The sequence below is a fragment of the Nilaparvata lugens genome, chromosome 2, assembly GCF_014356525.2.
Source record: "Nilaparvata lugens isolate BPH chromosome 2, ASM1435652v1, whole genome shotgun sequence".
NCBI lineage: Eukaryota > Metazoa > Arthropoda > Insecta > Hemiptera > Delphacidae > Nilaparvata > Nilaparvata lugens.
The window spans coordinates 80,676,079-80,698,924 of record NC_052505.1 but is presented as its reverse complement, the minus strand read 5'-3'; the positions used below and the strand labels follow the sequence as shown (position 1 = coordinate 80,698,924).

The following is a 22,846-nucleotide window of genomic DNA, read 5'->3' as shown; positions in this document are numbered from 1 at the left end:
CCAAATACGACATTTTGTAATCTCCTATCATCTAGGAACAATACCCTAAAATGTTCGACACTACTTCTGAAACACCCTGTATATTTCAATGATTGAATAATTAATTATCATAATTGAGATCAAAATATTCTGTTAATTATTATATTGTCATATGACGTTATTCAAACTAATCAATTACCACTCTGTTATGACCACTGTAGACTGTGATATGTTCATGATTTGTTTGTTTCTTGGCAATAAGATGCTATTATTTTTATTTTTACATCATTAAAAAACAATCTGGCAACGTGGCGGAGCTAGAAAAGGATACCGCTACCTGCTTTGTCGAATGATAGGCAAGGAAAGCAAAATCAATGTTGATCAAACTCAGCCATTATTACTCAGAATTTGATTCAAAGTGAAGCAACATAACCTACCTTTTAGACATTGGCTTACTAATATCAAAATTCGGAAAAGGAACAGTTTTGGGCTAGGCCTGTTGATCCTTTTCTAATCATGTATTTGATGTGTGTAATGTTAAATGTGAAAATAAATAAATTAATTATGAAGTGGAACAGTTTTGGGCTAGGCCTGTTGATCCTTTTCTAATCATGTATTTGATGTGTGTAATGTTAAATGTGAAAATAAATAAATTAATTATGAAGTGGACCCCACTATAGTTGTCCAATTGGCTAGAAAGCAGAGGAGTTTGAAATCAATAATTGAAACCGAGTTTTGGGCTAGGCCTGTTGATCCTTTTCTAATCATGTATTTAATGTGTGTATTGTTAAATGTAACAAATAAATAAATAAATTATGAAGTGGACCTCACTATAGTTGTCCAATTGGCTAGAAAACGGAGGAGTTTGAAATCAATAATTGAAACCGAGTTTTGGGCTAGGCCTGTTGATCCTTTTCTAATCATGCATTTGATGTGTGTAATGTTAAATGTGAAAATAAATAAATTAATTATGAAGTGGACCCCACTATAGTTGTCCAATTGGTTAGAAAGCAGAGGAGTTTGAAATCAATAATTGAAACCGAGCTGTAAGTTTACCTAGAGTGCTATTGCTTAGAACTTCGCTTTTCGATGGTTCAGGAACAGGATTGCTTTCTTCAGTGGGTATGTTGGTTGGTTGCTTAGTGACGTCACTATTACTGTTGTTGCTCACAGACTCCTGCGTGCTGTTATCGGCAGGAATCACAGCCGTATCCACCTGATCCACCGATGAAGGCTCTATGAACACAAACCTGCAACAAGCAATGAAATTGCAAATAAAGTAAGAGAAAAAATTGAAATAATAATTTATTATTAATTGATTCATACAACAAGTACATCATCAAAAATGATAGGGAGAGAAAAAATAAGCTATTCCTCTCTCAAATTTAGACAAGGTAACACAAAAGGGGTATTCACAATGTTGTTTTAGCCAGCTAAAGTGCTATATTTTTAAGATTGACAACATCCAGCTATTCATCAACGATCAGCCAATAGAGAGAGTTAAACCATAGGGAAACAATAGCGTAAGTAGATATCCCATGGAATAGGGAATTTATGTCGCAACTTTTACTGTTATCTCAAGCCGATTACTGTCGATAATTGTGAATTTTTACTGTTTTGTTGGGGTGAGAGTGTATGAAAGGCACAATTTGAGAGATTACCAGCGTCACACAGCTGCATGGGAAAGAACTACGTGAACTATGGGCTTGGGATAACAGTAAAAGTTGAGACATAAACGCCCTATACCATGGGATATCTACTTATGCTATCGTTTCTCTATGGTTAAACACACCACATACCTGGGAACATACATAAATGAGAACTGGGATACAACTTAAGAAATCAAATCACGAATTGCCAAAGCCGCAGCCGCCTTTAACAAAATGAGCAAACTCTTCAGAAGCCATGATCTTACTCTTGAAATGAAGGTGAGACTTCTGAGATGTTACATCTTTTCTGTTTTCTTGTATGGAGCAGAATCTTAGACACTCAATGAAAACATATTTTTGAGAGATGTGAGACTTCTGAGATGTTACATCTTTTCTGTGTTCTTGTATGGAGCAGAATCTTGGACACTCAATGAAAACATATCCAAGAGAATAGAAGCCTTTGAAATGCGACTTTATCGAAGAATGCTAAGGATATCATGGACTGAATGTGCCACTAATGAAGAGGTACTTAGAAGAATGAATAAACAAAGGGAAATTATGAACACTATCAAGATCCGGAAACTGCAATATCTGGGCCACATCATGAGGAACGACTCCAGGTACTTTTTACTACAGACAATCGTCCAAGGAAAAATCGATGGAAAAAGAGGTCCTGGAAGGAGAAGAAAGTGGACCTTAGAAAGTGGACGGGAAAAACATCAGCTGAACTCTTCCGCATGGCTGTGGACAAAATTAGGCTTGCCATGCTGGTTGCCAACATCCGAAACGGATAGGAACCACAAGAAGAAGAAGTGCTATATGCTAACTCTGGATTGTGAACGCCCCATCTAAACCCAACTGCTATAAGCTAACTGCAATAACGTTCCAAGCGAATAATTTGTGTAACTCAAAGTTTATAACCTCACTTTTGCTACCAAATATGACCAAAACAAATATGGCCGCCGTTTTAACAGAGTTAGCGGACTCAAACCTGCGCTATCTGCTATCTCGTCTGTTAATTTTTTCTAACGTACTACTATAGCATTGAATTAACACAGACTTAGCCAGCTAACTCCAACATTGTGAATACCCCTATAGTCCGAAATAGGTTAAGTTTTATTTATAGTTGTTCACTTCACAAAATTTTCAGTTCTTAATTATTTTCACAAAGTAGATTTTTAAATTAAGATGCTTCAAGAAACAGAAAAATTTCAAATTATTATCACTAAAATTAGAATATTCACATATTAAAGAATTATTTTTGAAGGACAAAAAAACCTAATTCTGAAACGAAACTTAATTAGTAATGGAATGTTTCTCTCCTCTGATGTTCAAGGAACGCAGTTCATTAGCAAATATTCATTACAGTATAGGTCCAAGCACTGTTCCCTGAGGTACTTCGAATACAATTCAATTTTCTTTATTCCAATAAAACACTGTACAAAGTAAAATAGAATAATCATGGAATAATTATTTGCCCGCATGGACTGCTGATCCGTGCGCGGGGAAAGAGTACCTAATCTATATAGGTAACAATAGTGTAAAAACTACAATCAATAACTTATATTAATTCAAGTTTAGTCTATAAAAAATATGTTAAATAGTCAGACTGTATTAACGACGATTTACGTAGCACAAGTACCCGACTCAGAATACTTCATCTTCTGGTGAGCTATCTGAACTAACGATTTACAACATTAAATAGAAAGTAGAATCTAAAAGCAGAAGATAAATAATAATAATTATAATAAATAAAAGAAACTCGGTTGAGGCATGAAGGGCTTGAAACACAGAATCACAATCCAGTGAGGTTTGTGGATGATATGTGCCAATTGCTTTGTGTCACCTATATGGCGATTCCAGCAGCGCCGCGGCGGCCACCCGGCCGATTGATCGGAGCCAAAACCTACTCTCTTTTTGTAGGCGGCAGCATCAAGTTCTTCTGCATCTATGATTGTTTGTGGGAGGTTTCGATAAATCAAATGGGCAAGTAGAAAGGGATTACTGTTCAGTGACGTTAAGTTGATCTGGGAAAGTTATATCCGTAATTTATTCGGTGTCTGGTTTGATAATCATGTTGTAAGTTTGTAAAGATATTGGTTTTATTTGTTTTTATAAATGTGAGGATGGATTTCAAGTAAAGCTGGCAGATATCCAGGACCCGGAAATCGGAAAAGAGCTGGTATGACGAATATCTGATTGGTTTATTTAGAATAATTTTTATAAGCGCTCTCTGCGTGATAGCCAGAGGCTCAAGTACAGCGGCCGAGGCACCGCCCCACGCCACTATACCATATTGAACTGTAGTTATATTGCTGAAATGCTACCCAATCTTAACAGTTTGTGTACGACCTTGTAGATAGGATTTGAACCATTCAAGTACTTTACCTCGGATTCCAATGCTTTCCTGCTTCTTTCAAAGCTGATATTTTTTTGTAAATTGGTCAACATCATCATCTTACGTGCAAGAATTAGGCTATTGCCTGTTCCGACTTACAAACAGGTTAAAGTTATTTGAATTCAAGTAAGTTATAAGGATTTACATTTTATAGATAACAAGCAGCTACTGACATTTTTTACGTGGCCTTCCAAATGATCTTCTGCGTCCTAGTCTATAATTTTATATCTGTAGGGGAAACCTTTCTGCAGACATTCTTTTTATATTAAGTTCCTTACGTTGAATTCGGTATCCTGTTACTTTTTCATTCAAATGGTATATTTCCAGCTCTGATCGGATATCTTCTAATTGTAAATTGATAATTTTAGATAATCTTCCGTAAATGTGTAGCCTACCTGTCCACATTGAACAAGCCAAAGTAAGCGTTGATGTAGTCGTTGGCTTTTCGCTTTCCGGGCTCAGGAGGCGGCATATCGTTGGCTCCCGCCCCTGGCGTTGCAAGGGCAGCTGTTGCCGCCTCCGTCCCTGTCCCGGCGCCGCCTCCCGGTCGCAAGATCTCCACTCTGAGGATGCCGTCACGTGGCCACGTGTCTCGCACGTGTTCCAGACACGTGGTCGGTGAACGCGAGAAGACCACGTGGATGTAGATCAGTACGAAGAACGTTACCATTGCCTGCCAACCAAATCTAATGTTGTTAGTAATAAATGTATTAGTAAATTTTATTTACTTATTGAATAACTGATACATTTTATTAGTAACCTTTCATGAATTGAATTGAATTTATGGCCAAAAATCAACAAATACATATTTGTGCAATATAATTACCAGAGTATACAATATACAATTACCTACAAATAGACATTGATTGTAACTTGCATAACAATAATTACATCATGTGTTCTGATAAGATAAAATTAAAAGGTATTTTAAATACTTTATAGTGTATAATTTATGTTTTAAAGATGTATGTTCCTGTTGTATCTTTCATCAACATTCAGCTTTCATTACTGATTCCTTTCTAACTTATATAACGAGACCTAAAGGGCCGTTTACATTAGTTAAGTTCATTTGAATTCAAGTTTTGTATGAAATGAATGTATTTTGCAAACTTGAAGTCAAGTTTATAAGAGAAGAAACTTGAATCCACTATACACTAGACCCTACTCCAAAGTTTGTAGATGTTGAACATGTTTGACTTTTGGATTCAACTTGAGTCTTAGAGGTACAATCCAACCTAAAAATGGGGAAATGAGATGAAAAGTTAATGTTGTTTCCCATGACGAAACACTATATAATAACTTTGTTGTAGTTTTGACACTGTGTTACTTTGTAAATATTTGAAAAAAACACTTACTTTTATGGGAAATGAAGAATGCATTTCACTCCTGAGGGGGAGTTTCATCATAAAGCTTCATTACTGAGGAGGTACCGAGGCTGAGGCTGATCTTGCGGATGCCTGGAGCCGAGGCTAATAAAGCTCCTCCTCAGGAGTGAAATGCATTCCTCATTCCACCATAAAAAGTAAGTGTTTTTTTTTGACGTGATAACGTCTTATAAATTGGTTTGCCGGGAGACACTTCAAGAAACTGCGTTACGTTCCCACGTTATGCGCTCACAATGAGAGCGAGTGAGAGCGTTCGTTTCGGTTCACGGTCGTCTGGAAAGAGCACGAATAGGAGCAGTGGCGAGCAATGCCGCACCAACCCGAAGGCATTCACCTGGAGAGAGAGTGAAACGGAGCAGTCAACCTGCGCAAGCGCCGCAAGCAATCTCCTGCGACTGCGCCACTAATTCAAAATGTCAAGTCAATGGCTGTCTCTCTCGCTCTTAGGTGGGCGCGGGCTAACCATGCCCGAGTGGAAGGGACGCGTGCCTCTCACTCACTCTCATTGTGAGTTATTATTTCATCCTTCTTCCTACTATACGAATGAATATTCACATTAAAATTATTTTACCACTCAAAGTCGTTGTCACGTAAAACTTTCGCCCGTATACCGACTTTACAGGCAACCATGCAATTTTTTTAATACAAGGTGGGACAGAGCCGATTGACGAGTTTAGAAGGGTTTATAGGTAATGAACCTATCAACTTGGAAAAACTTCTTTAATGGGTTCAATTCAGTTTGATATGTAGTTTTTATTGTCATTTTTTGAAAATCATATCAGTTAAATGGCGACCAGGAATACTAGAATAAGAAAAGAAGTAGGAATGAGAGATGTCAGTAAAAGGATAGAAATGAGACAGTTGGGCTGGTATGGACATGTACAGCGAATGGGAGATAATTGCAAAACAAAACAGTATGTTAATGTGAGAGTGCAAGGAAGGAGAGAAATGGGAAGTTCAAGGTCCCACATATGAGGATCGGATTGAGAAGATAGGACGGAGAAGAGGAAAGATGTTCCAGAGATGAAGAGAATAGCAATGGATAGGGAATCATGGAAGAAATGGACTGAGGCTACCCCAACGCTTTAAAGGCACACTGGGGAGAGGCAAAGAAGAAGAAAAAGAAATGGTGACCATCATCAGCAATACACTGATGTAGCGTACTTTTGAAGTTTTAAATGCATTTTGGCACACTGCGATTGGTAAGGCCTGTATCTCCTCTCTGATTCGCTCCTTTAGTTCTTTCAAGGTGTGTTTGAAAACGATCGCATATGCTTAAATGAGGTGAGCATGATGGCCATTGTTTTTGATAATGGCAACATCACCGTCAATGTTGCCATGAAGTGAAGTTTTTAGCTTAAAAATTTCTAGTTTCATTCAAGATTTAGACTTTTTGAATAATAATTATCAAGTTACTGTTTTAGATTTTTCGATTCTAGACTCTAATAGTATCTATTTGATTCAAAATTTGCTCGTTTATCTGAGTATTGAAGAGCGTAAATTGTATTTTGAAAAGTGAGAGTGACATAACCAACTTTTTGATTTGGACAGTATATAGTATAAATTGGAAATGGGACAGTTTTGGGCATGAGCCTGTTGTGCCTTTCCTCATGTTAAGTATGTGTACACAATGTGATAAATAAATAAATAAATGTCACTCCCAGCGTTATGTGACATTGTTACAAACGTTTCTGCGCCCTAAATTGGAAGAACTTGCCGAGGAACATGACTTGGGAGAAATATGGTTTTTGCAGGATGAATCTACAACCCAGACAGGGTGCATTTCAATGAAAGTGTTGAGAAAATGTTCCCAGGACGGCTTATCTCACTAAGGGTGGACTTGAGGTGGCCGGCACGATCACCCAATTTGAGCATATGCTATTTTTTCTATGGGTTTACCTCACAAATAAAGTTTTTAAACATCGCCCACACACCTTGGAAGAGCTAAAGGAGCGAATCAGAGAAGAGATCCAGGCCTTACCAATCGCAGTGTGCCAAAATGCGTTTTAAAACTTTAAAAATACCCTACATCAGGGTATTGCTGCTGATGGCCGCCATTTAACTGATATAATTTTCAAATACTACATTTCAAACTGAATTGAACCCATTAAAGAATTTTTTCCAAGTTGAACGGTTCATTTCAAGCTCTTATAATGATTTTGAAGGGATTATGATTTTTTATGATGTTATTCTAGCCGTTGAGCAAAGTAGGCTAAATATAATTGAAACAGACTTCCCTGAGTTGCAAAGTGACAATGCAGGTTTTTGATTCAAATTTGACTTGAACAACAAACAATACCTTCAGATACTGTTATTGGAGATATGTTGTGATATCTATCCTTAATGAAAAAACTGGGATGTTGTCAGAAATATCACTAATTTATTGTAAAGTTACACACATGTTTCAACAGCAACGGTGATCCAGGCCCCGGGCTATAAATGGGCAGACTGGGCATTTGTCCAGGGCGCCAAATTTTTAAGGGCGCAAATAAGAGATGATGATGAAAATAGTTTAGAGGATCAAAATATCTGACACAAGATTTTCAAAAATACATAGAACAGAACATGTAAATATAATACAGGCTACCGGAAATGTAAAATGTAGGCCTAAATAGTAAGAGACATGAGAATTATAAGCTGATATCTTATGAACTATTATCTTATGAAAATTTAACTGATAACATTTAAATACCATACTCTCTGCTCTTGTTCAAAAAAGATCCCAGAAAGAAGCCATACCATAAGCTGCGAACAAACTATGCCTCCTACCATAATGCCATTAGAAGTGAATTTGAATATGAATGTCTGCACTTCAAAATGTATGAGGAAGTTTACTTTCTCAAATCTTGAAGTAGCTGAATATTTTTCTAAGCAGTCTATTTTGCTAAGAGAGGATTTTTCGCTTTGAATCGTCTGTAGAATGAGGTCTACAGTTTTGTGTTTGAAAGACGTGATCTTGTTATCTCTTGTTATTCACTTCATAAGATATAAGTAGCATGGATTATTTGCTTTTACATTGTGGTAATAAGGGGGGCGCCAGTAGAACATTTGCCCAGGGCGCCAATCACCTAAGCCCGGGGGCTGCGGTGATCCAAAGATGCGACCACACACTGAAGATGACACCATTGGTGTTGAAACAAAATATGTAATTCTACAATAAATTAGTGGTATATCTGACAAAATCCCAGTGTTTTCATAAATAATAATACCTTGATGAGAAGTGCAAACTCGATGAACCGTCGCACAGGCCGCGGGAAGGTGCGAGCGTAGGCGAGTGCCGCCTTGAAGAAGAGTGCATGAAAGAGGCGGTCGCGCACATTTATCAGCGGATTCGCGTTGTTGTTGTTGTTATTATTGTTGTTGTTGTTGCGGGCACGATTGGTGTGTTGTTGGCCGCCTCCGCCATTTTCCGCCCCCACCCCACCAGCCGCCCCCACTTCCACAGGCATTTCACGCCAACCAGCTGTCTTCACGTGTCTTGTTTATCTGATGCACGCCTGAATGCCAATATCGCATCGTTGGACTACTTTCTGCAATAAGAAATTAATGCTATTAGATTTCATTGCCAAAACAAAATACAGCAGTTTCAATCAAAATATAATGAAATATTAAGTACTACTATAAATAGATCATATTTCAGACTGGCGTAAATTTATGTTTTTTATAAAGTGTGAATTATAACCTCAATCTTTAGACAACATCAACTTTTTATCAAAATATTTGGAGAGAAATAGTACAGGATCAGCCTAGTTTTTCCTTCAATGTCATAATCATATTATGAGTCTAGTATTTTGTACAATAAATAAATGAATAAAGACTAGTGTATTGTGTCAACTTGAATAATAAAACAGTTTTTCTATTCTATTCTAAAAAATATAATATTAAAATAGTAATTATTAATAATATATATTTTAAAGTATTTCAATAAGGCTACTTGATTTTTTAATAAATAAAAAATAATTCCATAGTAAGTTACCCTTTTTTAAAACTTTTTTGTTTTTACACTACTTCTTCATGTGTTAGAATGTTTTATAATTTTTAGGATGGACATGTTAAACGTCGGTCCCGGCTGACTAAAATGCAGTCATGTCAAAGGCCCTGAAATAAATCAGTTGCGACATGAAAACTCTGACACCAGACCTCAGCCAGCCAGGTCACTTGATATTATTCCATAATACTCCAAGTTTTATAAGTTGCATACAGTGGTAATATTTCAGAATTTCAAAAAAAAACTGAAAAATGCCCCTTTTTTGAAGACCAGTAGCTACAAAACCAGAAAGAGCTAAATCTTGTGCTACAACTCAATTTATTGGAAAGTTTATGGTCATTATTTTTATAGAGATTGCTTTTTCTCAAAGAAACCGAAGTTTTCGAAATGAAATTGGAAAAATTACCAACATTTGGGAGTTTTTAGAGTTGGGGCTGCCCTCTAGTGTGTCAACAAATTTCATATTTGTATTCAGCGTTTTAAAATACATATAAATCCGACGAGAAAAATTCTTTCGGAGCTGTTTTCTAAAAAAGAACCATTTGACTGGACTATAAGGGCTTTTTAGTGTTATTCACTGCTAACTGTTTATGCTCGGAATGTTCCCACGATAAAATTCAAAACCCTAACAAATGCATAATAGTGTCTTCCAAATAATACCTAAGATTCTAAAAATATGTTTTTTTTCTCTTGATTTGGTTTCAGATAAATCTAAACAAACAGCAAATGGAAATAAACCTAACCTAAACTTGTACCTAAACTCTAACCTCAATCTAGTTAAAGATATTACACATTAAAATACAGAAAAATGTTTAATGCTTGACTTGTGAGTAGTTTTAAGATAACAGCAGTATAATTTTCCAACTAAAAATTTAGCCTAATACATGCTTAAAAGAATCAATTTTGCAGCCTGAATCACCTGAATGTACAACAAATTCAAGTAACTGAACATTACTTCTTATCAACTAAAATATTATGATAAGCTAAAGTTTGATAGGAGATTAACAATGCAATATTTTATTTATAGTGGAAAACCCCGTTGATAATATCGTGCCTACTTACCAGTTGTTATGATAAGACAGTAGAATAAATGTTTGATACTGAGCAATACATTTTGAATTACTTTCACCATGACTTAATAACAATTAAAATTAGGTACATTGTTCAACAATAGCTTTTAATGTATGCAATTGGGATAAAATTATATTTTCAAGCAATGATAGACATCAATTAGACTACCGTAATATCAAATGAGTGGCCGACTGCTCTAGTTAATAAAACATGACTCAATCCTATACAACTTTCTACAATTAAGTGGTTGAAAAAAGAGTAAAATATTGAGATCACATTTTTAAATTAATAAAAAGCAAAATGAAAAATTTAATAAATGTATTAACTTACTAATATCAGGCCAATCGTCAGAGAAACATATTTTTCAAGCAATACAATGATACAAAACTCGAAATTCAACTATTGTATGTTACTGTTATCAATTTGGTAGACTTTATCATAATCTTCTTAATCACTTTGCAGGAACTCACTCGATATTCATGCAACTTTTAAGTTAACTAAATGCCTTGAACTAAGTTACATCTGAAACTAGATGTCAAAAGACTTTACACAACTTTACCACAGTTCCATTCCATTTCGATTATCAAAATCAAAATACGACAACTCCACTACGACAATCATATGTTTTTATAAGAGTTGACCAACAGCATGAATTGACCTGCCATCACCTATTTGACCTCAAATATATTTATTAGATAAAAAGATCATTTAACTCCTCTCATAGTTTTTAGGGAGAATTCAATCATTATAATTTGAAAATATATATAAAAACGTGATAATTGTATAGAGGTGATGAGGTCACATAGCGTACCTAATAATTATTGACAAAGACTGGCAAGACTGGCTGTGGTTGGCCCAGGCAGGAAGTTTGAATCTGAAATCTGACTACAGCAATAATGTGGAAATACTTGAATAACTTATTACTGCATGTTTTTGCAATTTGCAGAACACTAGGCCTACGGTTTTTAAATTTTGAAAATCTTTATTTGTCTTTTTGTTGATATTGATGTTTCATGAAAATTTTGTAATCATTTTCCACGCAAATTCCGTGGCTCAAGCAAGCATTGCAAGCATTGCTCAGTTGGTTTCATCATTGAACCTCTTAAGACAGCGCTAACCAGTTTTTTCTCTAAAATTATAATATTGTTTGGTTAAAATCCCATAGCATTCTCCTTTTTCTGTTTTTTTTTAATTCAGTTTTTTAAATATCCAGCAAGCATCTTTATATCTTTAATTTTTTACAGTTCTTTGCATCATTATGACTATCCTCCCTACATAGGTAGGTAGCCTACTAGAAAAATCTTCATCCAACGCCTTCATACTTTATTCATCAATCATATACATCTATACTCACAAAAATTGCAAAAAACACACAATAATTTGTATAGGGTACATAAAAATAAAAAGAATCAAATGGCTCACAAGAATTCCATCTCATCGTGAGCCTATTAGGAAAATACAATCAATAAAATTACAAAATAAGGTAAAACACACCTATGCTATTGAAGAAAGAAGAACAAGAGGTTTGAAAAAACTAAAGAAACTATGATAAAATTATAGATGTTAATAAACGAGAGAAAAAACTACTAGAGGGTCGACTAGGTATAATTGGTATAAAGGACAGATAAACAGAAACAATGCCTACATTAGCCTATAGGTACTAAATAGGTAGGAGAAAAATACCTGAATGATAGAAAGCTGATAGCAGATAGAAATAATGATAGAAAGCTCCAATGGAAAGAAGGGAGTATGGGTGATAGTATAACACTCAAATCATAAATGCAAACTTAGAATTAGACGCAAGCAAGTGCAAAAAATGCGAATTAATTCAAACTCGGAATTGCAATTAAAAAAATAATATTGAAGTAGGTTTTAATATTTATTTTGGTCATAAATAATGTGGAGATTGAAAAAAATGAAATGTACCACATATTATCCTATTTTAAGTGTATGAGAGTTTATTTTTTAGAATAGCCGGAAATTGAAGTGGTTTTCGTCCTTTTGCAGTCTTTCAAACAGACATTCAACCAATTAAATTATTTTAAGATACCACAATAAAATTCATATATTTTTCAATTTATGATTTGTTTTTATTAGTATTGGATCATGCAGGTTTGATTTTCCTCTCACAAATTAAGAATAAGAGTTTCACAATAAGAGAACAAGGCACGGTTTTATAAAGTCAGTTTTTCAAGGACAAGTATGATAAACTCATTCAAATGTAACAATTGAAAAATGAGCAATTCATGTTGCTCAAAGTTTATTATTTCACATTGGTGAAACACAATATCTTGTTTTGATTCTATCGTGTGAAACTAGTAAGTTGGTTCGATTCACAGACGATACAAAGAAGAATCTAGTCTCAAATATTACCAATAATTGTAAAAAATATAGAATTAAAATTATAGTGAGTAGTCGTTGCTCGGCAGAAATAGCTTTCCTGAAGTTAGTTGAGGTTCTTTCCAGTACAGGTTTGATTTTTTAAGTAAAATATCGTCCAGTGAGTATTAGAATGTATTACATTCTAGTGTGATGGTGAATACTTTACTGTACTGGATGTCTATAAAAAATAAGGAGCTATCCGGATCAATTTTTCAACTAGCCTATATACAAGGATAAGCATAGAATCAATTGAATCTATACTCACTGAAAATATAAAATGATTCTTTCTATGCTCATCTTTGCATATGGGCTACTTGAAAAATTGACCCGGTTAACTCCAGACAGTAATAAAGTATTCACCATCACACTCTATCTCTGTAATACTCAGTGCCGGTTGCACAACAGCCGGTTAAATTTTAACCGTGATTAATTCCACGAGAATCAATCAGAGAAGCTGTCTTTTCAAAAACGCCTTTTCTGATTGGCTCTCGTGAAATTAATCACGGTTAAAATTTAACCGGCTGTTGTGCAACCGGGCCTCAGCATGTACCCACATACCTATAGTGAGGTCCACGTTATAATGACAGTATTTGATCAACTTTGGTTTTGATATCCTTGTCTATATCATTCGACAAAGCCGGTGGTACTATCCATTTCTAGGTCCACAACGATGCCAATTATGTTTTTGACAGTGTAGAAATATAATTAATTAATTCAGAGAATCGGCATCGCTATTTTTCTATCTTTATCCACTGTCATTATAACGTGGACCTCACTATAGTCAGGAATCAAAACTTCTATGTGTTATCTGTTAGGAAAACTACAACTCTTATAAAACCTGTGCTTATTTCGCTTTTGCTCCAGTTTTCATCTTTCTAGTGAGTTTCTTACCCTCATACATATATGGACTGCACTCACTCAAAAGTAGTTTTTTGGAGAGCGACATGTTTTTTACATTTGAAATTAAACAACAGACTGGCCTACCTTGAGGTTTGGGTGGAATAAAATCTCTCTTATATTCCAGGAGAGTGGGGAATGAATCTTTTACTGTAATTGTTACTCTATCCAATAAATAAATAAAGTATTCCCTTTATAAGAGATCAAAGAATCTTATCATATTAAAGCTTATAGAATCAAATTCAATAAGCTCAGTGAGTATAGAATGTAATTCTGAATAAGCTAAAAATTCTATTGATAATCATCCAAAGGTGAGTGTAATTATGAAGCCATGCTTGATGTGCAAGCATTTTTCATTTTAATACTTGCCGCCTTCAGTCTATAAATAATAGTATGCTGCTATTGAATTATTACTTTTTCAAGTTTGGTAAGTCTATCAGGTTTAATACTTGATTCAATACCCGAAATCAATAAAATTGTCTGATGTATATGCTATTCACTAATAAAGTATACCTGATTTTGAACCAATAACCTGATTAAAGTTTTTTTCTAAACTGGAATAATATTTTCTGAAATTGATACGGTAATTGAAAAATCGAATTCGAGAAAACGTATCCTCGAAATTTCATCAATTTATCTGCCACCTCTTCTGAATATATCATAAGTATCCAAATCTATAAACTTTTAAGAACGTCACCAGTAAAACGTTTCCAAAAACACATCCGCAAGACCTTAAACTGACTTTTTTCATGATGATTTTAAAATTGATTTTTTTAATTGTTTTTTGACATTCTGAACCTTATGGCTAAACTTGGTGTCGCTGAGAACGAATCTGCAATCAGAATTCCTCGATATCTTGAAAAATAGCGAAAAACCCCAACTGCTGATCATCCTGCAACCGCGCGTTGACAGTCATCCTGCAATGCGGCCGGAACACTTCCCGTTCAGACACGCATCTCAAATGACAACACTGCCAAGCTGTGAGAAACCAGCTTGCACTGCGGCGCTAGGTTCAGTTCTGTCTGGAAGGCTCAAGGGAGTCTAGTCAGTTGAGTTGTAACCTGGCTCAAACTGAAGCTGATTTCCTAATTTGTGCTTATGAGCCCAAGAAATCACTCGGATCATAATAAGCAACTCTGAATTATCGTTCTATGATTGCCAAGCTAATTTCGAAGGTAAGAAATATTAGAAATTTAAAAATCAATTCAAATTTTAATTGATGCCGGTACTGTTTACTTGATATGATTAGAACAAATTATTTGAAGTTATATGACCATGAATATAATAAGTTATCAATAGTGTGTAATATCAATGAGATAGAACAACTAAGTTGAAGTGAGTTAATATTATTTTTTTAATAAGAAAACTGATTCAAAGACAAAATAATTCAATCGAATTCAAGTTGATTCATAAACTGATAACAATTATAGTGTCTAGGAGTTTCGCCGGTCTCATAACATTGAAGAATGATTCGATTCAATTTGCTTCAACATCTTAAATTGAAGAGTATTTGTGAAGACTAGTGTAATATTATTCCTCCAAGTATAATACCCTTCATAATAATAATATTCCAGTATAGACTATTACTCCAAGTGTAATAATATTCATAGTTTGCTTGCTCTTAGAATTATTTATTTTATGAAATTCTTATCATACATATTGTGAGTTATCGTATCTAATTTAAAATTCATTTTCCCTCCTACACACAGATGGATAGTCTAGTAGGGGGATTCCAAAATATGTTGTATATTGTATTTCTTATTCGCGTATTATGTTTTTTTGGAAATAAACTGAATTGAATTCCTGTAAAGTATACTAAATGTATCCACTTGGCATCTAGAATTGGTACCTATTTGAGCTATGTTTGCTAATCATTCTTCAACAAAAATGTTTTTCGTGTTCACTGAGTTTTTGTTAAGTTTTTTTTTGGGGGGGGGGGGTTGATTTCGATTAAAATACTTTTATAAACTCAAATACTTTCCTTAAAGAAGTTTTTCATGAAATGTTTCATTTCCTAAACAGCCTAAACAGTTTGGGTCCTACAATTTCAAGATAATAAATTCTGCTGATAATTTTAATACTGTAATCTCAATTATAGTTAGGTACCGTACACAATATATTATATTAATATTGAATGTGAAAATTATACCAAACAACCTACTGGAACGATTTTATAGTGAAACTGAACATTATTCTTTGAAGGTATATATTTCACTCTCTAAACAAAGACATGATATTAGAGTACGGTATGAACCTATGTACGGCACTTGTCATTATTACTACACACTCTCGCGTTTATTATGGATATTGTACACATCTTTTGTATTTCACTGTTGTAATTAATCAACATCCACATTGAGCAGTGCACATTTTTCGAATAAATTTTCAATTTATTAAAACTTCTAATTTTATTTGACAAATTTATCAGTTGGTAGGATGAATATAGATGCTTCAAGTGTTATAAGAGATCTTGACCATTATTGCAAATTTCTAGATTAATGAATACTGTAGGTAGAGTTATGATAAGACATAATGCAGGACTTGAAACATTGATCGAATTCAGAACATTTGCGGAGGTTTTCAGTTAGGTAAATAATTTTAATATTTTTCAAGACAATACATGAATAGTTGCGAATTGCGGCTTCGAAATCGAAAGACAAGTAGATATCAAATTGAGTTTTGACTGAGTTGCAGCTTGGTCAATTATCGCTACCCTCGAAATCATGAAAATTCACGATCGAATTAATTCGATAAAGGAACAATGAAGTAGCTGATATTTGTGTATAGTTTCCATTAAGTAAAACTGTTCACTACGGTACCCAAGTAGATTGCGTTAATAGGCCCATGGTTGTACAAGGTAGCCTACAATCTTATCTATCAAGGTGTTGTTCAATTACTAATTGAAAAATATCCGATAATCTTTTAACAAGCATTCAATATTAACATTAATTATAAAATATTCTATTAATTTAAAGTACCTATTGGAATTATCAAAGCTGAGAAAAATATTACAGAAAGTCAAACCATTATAGCTCAATTAGTTTATAGGCTAAATGGGTTTTAATAATATATGAAATCAACTTTATAAGAAATTATACTATTATTTCGAGTTTATATTTATAATACATTGATCATGCGCATAAGTTATTGAATATCAAAATTTATGGCTCAATTTTCATTTATATAGATAACCAAATCTTTTCTACACGTTCATAGATGACATATTTTGATAATTAATTAATCATTCTATATTGTTAAAAGATGATCTGGCGAGAAAGAGATAGCGCTATCCGCTTTGTTGAATATATGTTTGAATAATTTTCATTGTTTTTCGAAATAAAAAAAAAAATGCTTCATACAGACTATACGGGAAATCCCAACTATCAAGAGTTGTTTTGCATTTTCATTTATTAATATCAAACTCGTTTTTCAATGATAATTTTCTAATTAATAGTCATTGAACAGTATTCATGCCTCTAGCATCAGAGCATAACCAAAAAATGTGCAGTTCCAAGAATTAATTTAATCAACAGAACTGATTTGAAGCTTAGATGCAAAACAAAATATAACTATAAATATCAAATCATTTTTGTCAGAATCTCACGCTCTTCAAACCTTTCTAGAGTAACTTTAGTTAACTTTTACAGTAATTTGATTGTTTTGTGTTGAGGCCATAACATGCAGTCCCTCTTCCTCACAGCACTCCTTAGCTCAATCGTCATAGTTTTGGCACTACCAGAATGGTAACTATGCATTTATAAAAAAATATTTGAATAATTTACTAACTACTACAATATTTTAAAAATGAAATATAATTGAATTCTAGATTCATTATTAATGATTGAACATTATATTTGAATGATTTTTCATGAATGATTTGAAACTGTGCAATTGCATGTTGATCAATTAAAAATTAATAAAAAAATCAATTAAAGAAATAATAAAATTCACTTCAATCGATAAAACTTCTCATCACGGAACCGCATAATATTTTATTGTTTTATTCATTTTTACAGCTTCCCATTTCATCTTATAATATAGCCATGCTATAAAAACACTTCACTTGAATAGACTATTTTTATAAATCAATAAAACAATATTAAAACTTTAAATACCCTTTATTATTTCAAATAATATTTTATTTCAATTTTAAATGATAAATATTTCAAATAATAAAGGGTACTGCAAGTTTCAATATTGTTTTATTAATATAGCGAGGCTGTATTAAATTTAATAAACGTTAGTTGATGATTTAGGACATAAAAGAATTCGACATTTCACCCAATTCTCTGATGAAATTAAAATTAGAGGAATCGGTACCGGTATTTATGCCATTATTCTATTTTAATTGGAAGCTCGTAGACTAGCTTGAAATCTTTGAGCAATTACACTATTTTAAATGTAGGCTACCAATGCTTTAAATAGTTAGCCTCTAATAGTAATTATTCATCATTGAATTGATGTTAGTAAAAATTGAATGTTATTCCAAAATTCATTTTACGGTACGGTAAAATGATTAATGGTATATCACGGTTAATGATTGATTAATGGAAAAATGGGAGATTAAGAGAGTAATGGGTGATTGAAGAGTATTGCGAGACCTGTGAATGAGAAAAAATTGAAAACTTTCTTGTTTTTGTAGTCGATATTGAATTGATGCTAGTAAATATTTAATGTTATTCCAAAATTCATTTCACAGTACGTACAGTACTTGATTAATGCAAAAATGGGAGATTAGAGAGTAATGGGAGATTAAAGAGTATTGCGAGACCTGTGAATGAGAAGAAATTAAAATCTTTCTTGTTTTTGTTGTCGAGGAGTTTCTTACGGGAAGGTCAAACCCTATATGAGTTTCATTTCGTGGATATAGATTTCAATTTTGTCAAGAAAACCAGAGTTGGGCTAATTCCCTCTACTTCAAATACTTCCCTTTTTCTTCTCCTCTTCACCCCTTCTTTCCTTACTTTTATACCCTCTACCTGCCTATTACATGGGTAACCATAGTTGGCTGGGTATTCTTCATCCTTTCTTTCTTTTCAGCACACCCCGACATGAAGCCTGTTTTTTGTATTTAATCGGGAATTTATTGACCGAGCGAAGTGAGGTCTAAGATTCAAGTCGACGGTTTGGCATTTCTCTTAATGTTTAAATTTTTGAATGTTTAAATGTTTATATGTTGCGCATTTACGGCGAAACACGGTAATAGATTTTCATGAAATTTGACAGGTATGTTCCTTTTTTAATTGCGCGTCGACGTATATACGAGGTTTTTGGAAATTTTGCATTTCAAGGATAATATAAAAGGAAAAAGGAGCCTCCTTCATACGCTAATATTAGAGTAAAAATCAGACTATAGAATAATAATTATTCATCATAAATCAGCTGACAAGTGATTACACAGATGTGTGGAGAAGCCAGTCTATTGCTGTATTTCCATAAGGTCTAAGTTATAGTTTGAATCAGGTACTTGTGGATGAGGTCTACTGTTCACAGAACTACTAGTATTGTGTTGATTGGAATAAAAATTGATTGATTGATTGAATTGTATGGGTATGAAACGAGTTGATTGATGGTTTTTATTGTGTGATGCAGGAACGAACAAAGAGGGGAAGTGCCACTGGAATCAAGGAGAGCAGTGAATGCATGCGGAGACGTCAAGTGCCACTTCGGAGGTTACGTCATCCAAAGAGGACAAGAGTCAACATGTTTTTGCTACAAGGTGAGATACCTGCTCAAAAGTTCTACTCAAATGTAAATACAGTAGGCTACTTCCATACACAATAAAATAGAATTGAATTCGATGAATATGATGGATAATAACGTGGAAGAATGTTTTGCATAGAAAAAATTGGACAAAATAGCTTGAAAAAACTCAAGTAATTAATGAATATTAATTAAGGAATACTGGAAACCATGAACAAAGATTATCTGAAAAGCGCGCCATGCCAAAAAATTGTACGTAACGTATGAGAAGTGAGATGAAATTGCGTTGTAATTTATACTTCCATAAAATTGACTGATTTTTTGACTTTGGAAATCAACATCGAAATAAAATTTGGACTATATTTTGGGGGAGGGCGAGGGCGCGCTTGTTGGCTCAAAGTTTGAGTGTTTAACACTGAAAGTTTCATTTCTGGAAGTTTACTATCTCTCCCATTCCTAGTTTTTAAGTGGGTAAGATTGAGCGTCTTTGCCCTCCCCCAAAATATCTTCCAAATTTTATTTCGGTGTTGATTTCCAACGTCTAAAAAATCAGTCAATTTTATGGAAGTATAAATTACAACGCAATTTCATCTCACTTCTCATACGGTACGTACAATTTTTTGGCATGGTGCCCTTTTCAGAGAATCTTTGTCCATGGTTTTCAGTATTTCTTCGCATTCTTGTATGAGTGAAGGAACTGATATGAAACAATCTTTGAGTTTGAGAATGTTACTATGATCTAGAAAATAGAAGTAAACAAACACCTATGAACGCATGAATTAAACAAACACCTCTGATGCGCATTTCCAAAGTTTCATGGAGAATGTAAACTCATAATGGAGGGATAAGGGAGGTGGGTTTTTCATGTATGTATATCATTGCTTTTTTACCAAACTGTTTGAGTACTTACTCTTATTATGTATTGCAATGGGAGACGGGTTTCTTATTTATATCAGAACATTTTCTTACTGAAAGCTTATATAATTTTGTAGGACTTTTGTTTGGTACACAAATTTTAGTTTCCACACCACAGTTTCCAATAGGGTCGGGGTAGAGGACGGGTGACGAATTCTTTTTTTGAGAGATATATTTTGTACGCTGTAACCGAGATTTTATTGATTGCTAAAAATGATTTTGCAATGACAGGGTCCAGGAGAGGTCTGCGGAGGACACGACAACAACTTTGTCTGCGAGACTGGACTCGAATGCAATTCATGCGGCATCTGCGTAGGATGCGCAAACAAAATATCTTATGGCTTCATGTGCTACGACGATGACAACAGCTGCATGTAGGCTGTACGCAATATCACCACACTTGGCATGCTCTATTCTGGATCGAACCACCGACTTAAACCACATTCCCAATTTACCTAAACAAACATTTCCAGGAGAAAATTGCTTTAGCAAAAAATTGACGCCAATTCTAGGCTAAATGCAATAACACCACACCTGGCATGTTCGATTCTGGATCGACCCAAACCACATTCCCAATCTACCTGAACTACCAACTCTACTAGAAGAAAATTGCTTTAACAGAAAATTGACGCCTATAGAATCAATAATGTTATTCTTAACGAGAATTTCCATTTTACAATTATTTTTGCTTAGTAATACAATTAGTGCATAGAAAATCTGATTTTCTTTCTACAACATGTCCTGAAACTCATTCAAGTTACCTTTTTCTTTGTTCGTTAAAAAAATTACAAATTTATGTTTTCATGTCAAGTTTTACAATAATTCCTCTCTCTCAATGTTTTAGATTTAGTTGAACAGTAATAGAAATGTCTTATTTGTAAAATGCAAGCCGAATAAATTCCTCGCTCGTATATTAATCTTGTAAACTATCTTCATAATAATTATTGTTGTACGGTATGTTATTTTTTCATGACTGTGTTGAAACTCGCTATATAATTATATTGTTTCTAGCTGTTAATAATAAATTCAATGTGCAGTGATAATTAAGTGTAATATTTTACTTTCGTTTGGTGTTTTAATTCTTCTAAATTTAAAAGTTGCATCTTATAGATTTATTTTTGGACGAAGATTGAGCTTGAACTATTCACACTAGAAACATAACCTATTTTTATGGACATTGTAACATTATCAAAATTTTGGAATGGAATAGTTTTGGGCTAAGCCTGTTGTTCCTACCCAATCATATTATTTTATATGATTTGTAATATTGTATCCACGAATAAATAAATAAATCCCAATTTTATCCGTGGTTTAAGTTTATTTGATGGTGTAAAATGTAATTCAAGTTGTTGACTGAATAACATTATTGGAAAGAATTGATGTTTAGCATAACTTTTCATGTAGGATGTGTTCTGAATTGAACCAAATATATAAACTTCACCTGAGCGTTGAGTTTTCATTTACATTTATACCAGATTATTATTAATATACAATGACTTCATAAAAACGTTCCTTTTCATTGAGAAAATATAAGTTGTTTTGCATGCATGTATGTACGAGGTCATTGTTCTGCATGATAATAATCATATTTTCAGGAATCAGTTTACTGAATGCAATTCGTTCACTGATTAGAAAATTAGTCAATCAATTGAGTAGGATAATTCACAGGGAAAAATCACAATTAAAATTGATATAGAACAAAATATTTTAATTTTACAATGAGTATTTGACATGGATAGTATTGCAGTATTATTGACAGCGTATTTTGTTTATATATTTCTAGTAGAAAAACTGTCGGTCCCGGCCGAAATATGACAGTCGTAAAGTCCATTGACGGCTTAAATTATATATTCAAGCGGTGGGACCTTCCCGCTATGGACTCGCCACCAACAAAAGCCATACGAATTTACTTTTTTCCAGTAGAAAAATTTTACAAGTATCTGTATCGATGGGGGTACTACAAAAATCCAAATTGAACATTGAAATGAGTTTTATGTACCTATATAATTATAATCTTACATGATCTTTATTTCAATGTAAATAAACATAACAAAGTAGATTATTTAATCAACTAACAAGCCAACTAATATGCAGGCAGTCCACGCTCAGAAGCTGGTACTGATTTTTGCCCGTTTTTAAGAGAAATCCATGATTGTTCAAGGATGAAAGGAAAGCGAAAAAATCGTTGACAACAATATTGTTTCTGTCGGCCGTCTGCACTTTCATCTCATCAACACTAAACATTGAACTGCCTCTGTGGTCCGCTTATCTTTGTAGAGAACTTATGAAACGTTTGGGCTGCGAAAAAACACCAGAGATTAGATAAGTATGAATAATTGATATTACAATAATATCAATTGGTTACCAATGTTATCAATTGTTGAATTATACAGTACGTATTATATACGTTCTATCACAAATTAGTAAATATATTATAATAGAAATGACATAGATATATTATTATATTATAATTGACCGA

At 33.7% G+C, this 22,846-nt stretch overlaps 2 protein-coding genes across 3 annotated transcripts in view; one reads left to right on the top strand and one right to left on the bottom strand.

Moving 5' to 3' along the window:
- LOC111059388 (membralin) overlaps positions 1–11,052 on the bottom strand; it is a 176,951-nt gene extending 165,899 nt beyond the window's left edge. The window contains exons 1-4 of the mRNA XM_039421875.1: positions 10,801–11,052; positions 8,621–8,941; positions 4,422–4,699; positions 1,036–1,229 (exon numbers count right to left, since the gene is read on the bottom strand). Of these exons, the coding sequence (XP_039277809.1) occupies positions 1,036–1,229; positions 4,422–4,699; positions 8,621–8,860 (712 nt within the window). The 5' untranslated portion in view covers positions 8,861–8,941; positions 10,801–11,052. The remainder of the gene's footprint in view (positions 1–1,035; positions 1,230–4,421; positions 4,700–8,620; positions 8,942–10,800) is intronic.
- A 3,716-nt stretch (positions 11,053–14,768) lies between these two features.
- Positions 14,769–21,813, top strand: LOC111047674 (neuroparsin-A). 2 transcript variants are annotated; one of them, XM_039421874.1, is made up of 3 exons: positions 14,769–14,924; positions 19,342–19,468; positions 20,599–21,813. In XM_039421874.1, the coding sequence occupies exons 1-3, from the start codon at positions 14,901–14,903 to the stop codon at positions 20,727–20,729; spliced, it is 282 nt and encodes a 93-aa protein (XP_039277808.1). In that variant the 5' UTR covers positions 14,769–14,900; the 3' UTR covers positions 20,730–21,813. The 2 variants fall into 2 exon arrangements, with proteins under 2 accessions (XP_039277808.1, XP_039277807.1); XM_039421873.1 differs by lacking the exon at positions 14,769–14,924 and adding an exon at positions 17,218–17,492.
- The last annotated feature ends 1,033 nt before the right edge of the window (positions 21,814–22,846 follow it).

Coding starts and splice junctions, on each gene's coding strand:
- LOC111047674 (XM_039421873.1), top strand. CDS start 17,428: ATGCAGTCCCTCTTCCTCACAGCACTCCTTAGCTCAATCGTCATAGTT. Junction 17,493..19,341: donor GTTTTGGCACTACCAGAATG/GTAACTATGCAT, acceptor TGTGTGATGCAG/GAACGAACAAAGAGGGGAAG. Junction 19,469..20,598: donor CAACATGTTTTTGCTACAAG/GTGAGATACCTG, acceptor TTGCAATGACAG/GGTCCAGGAGAGGTCTGCGG.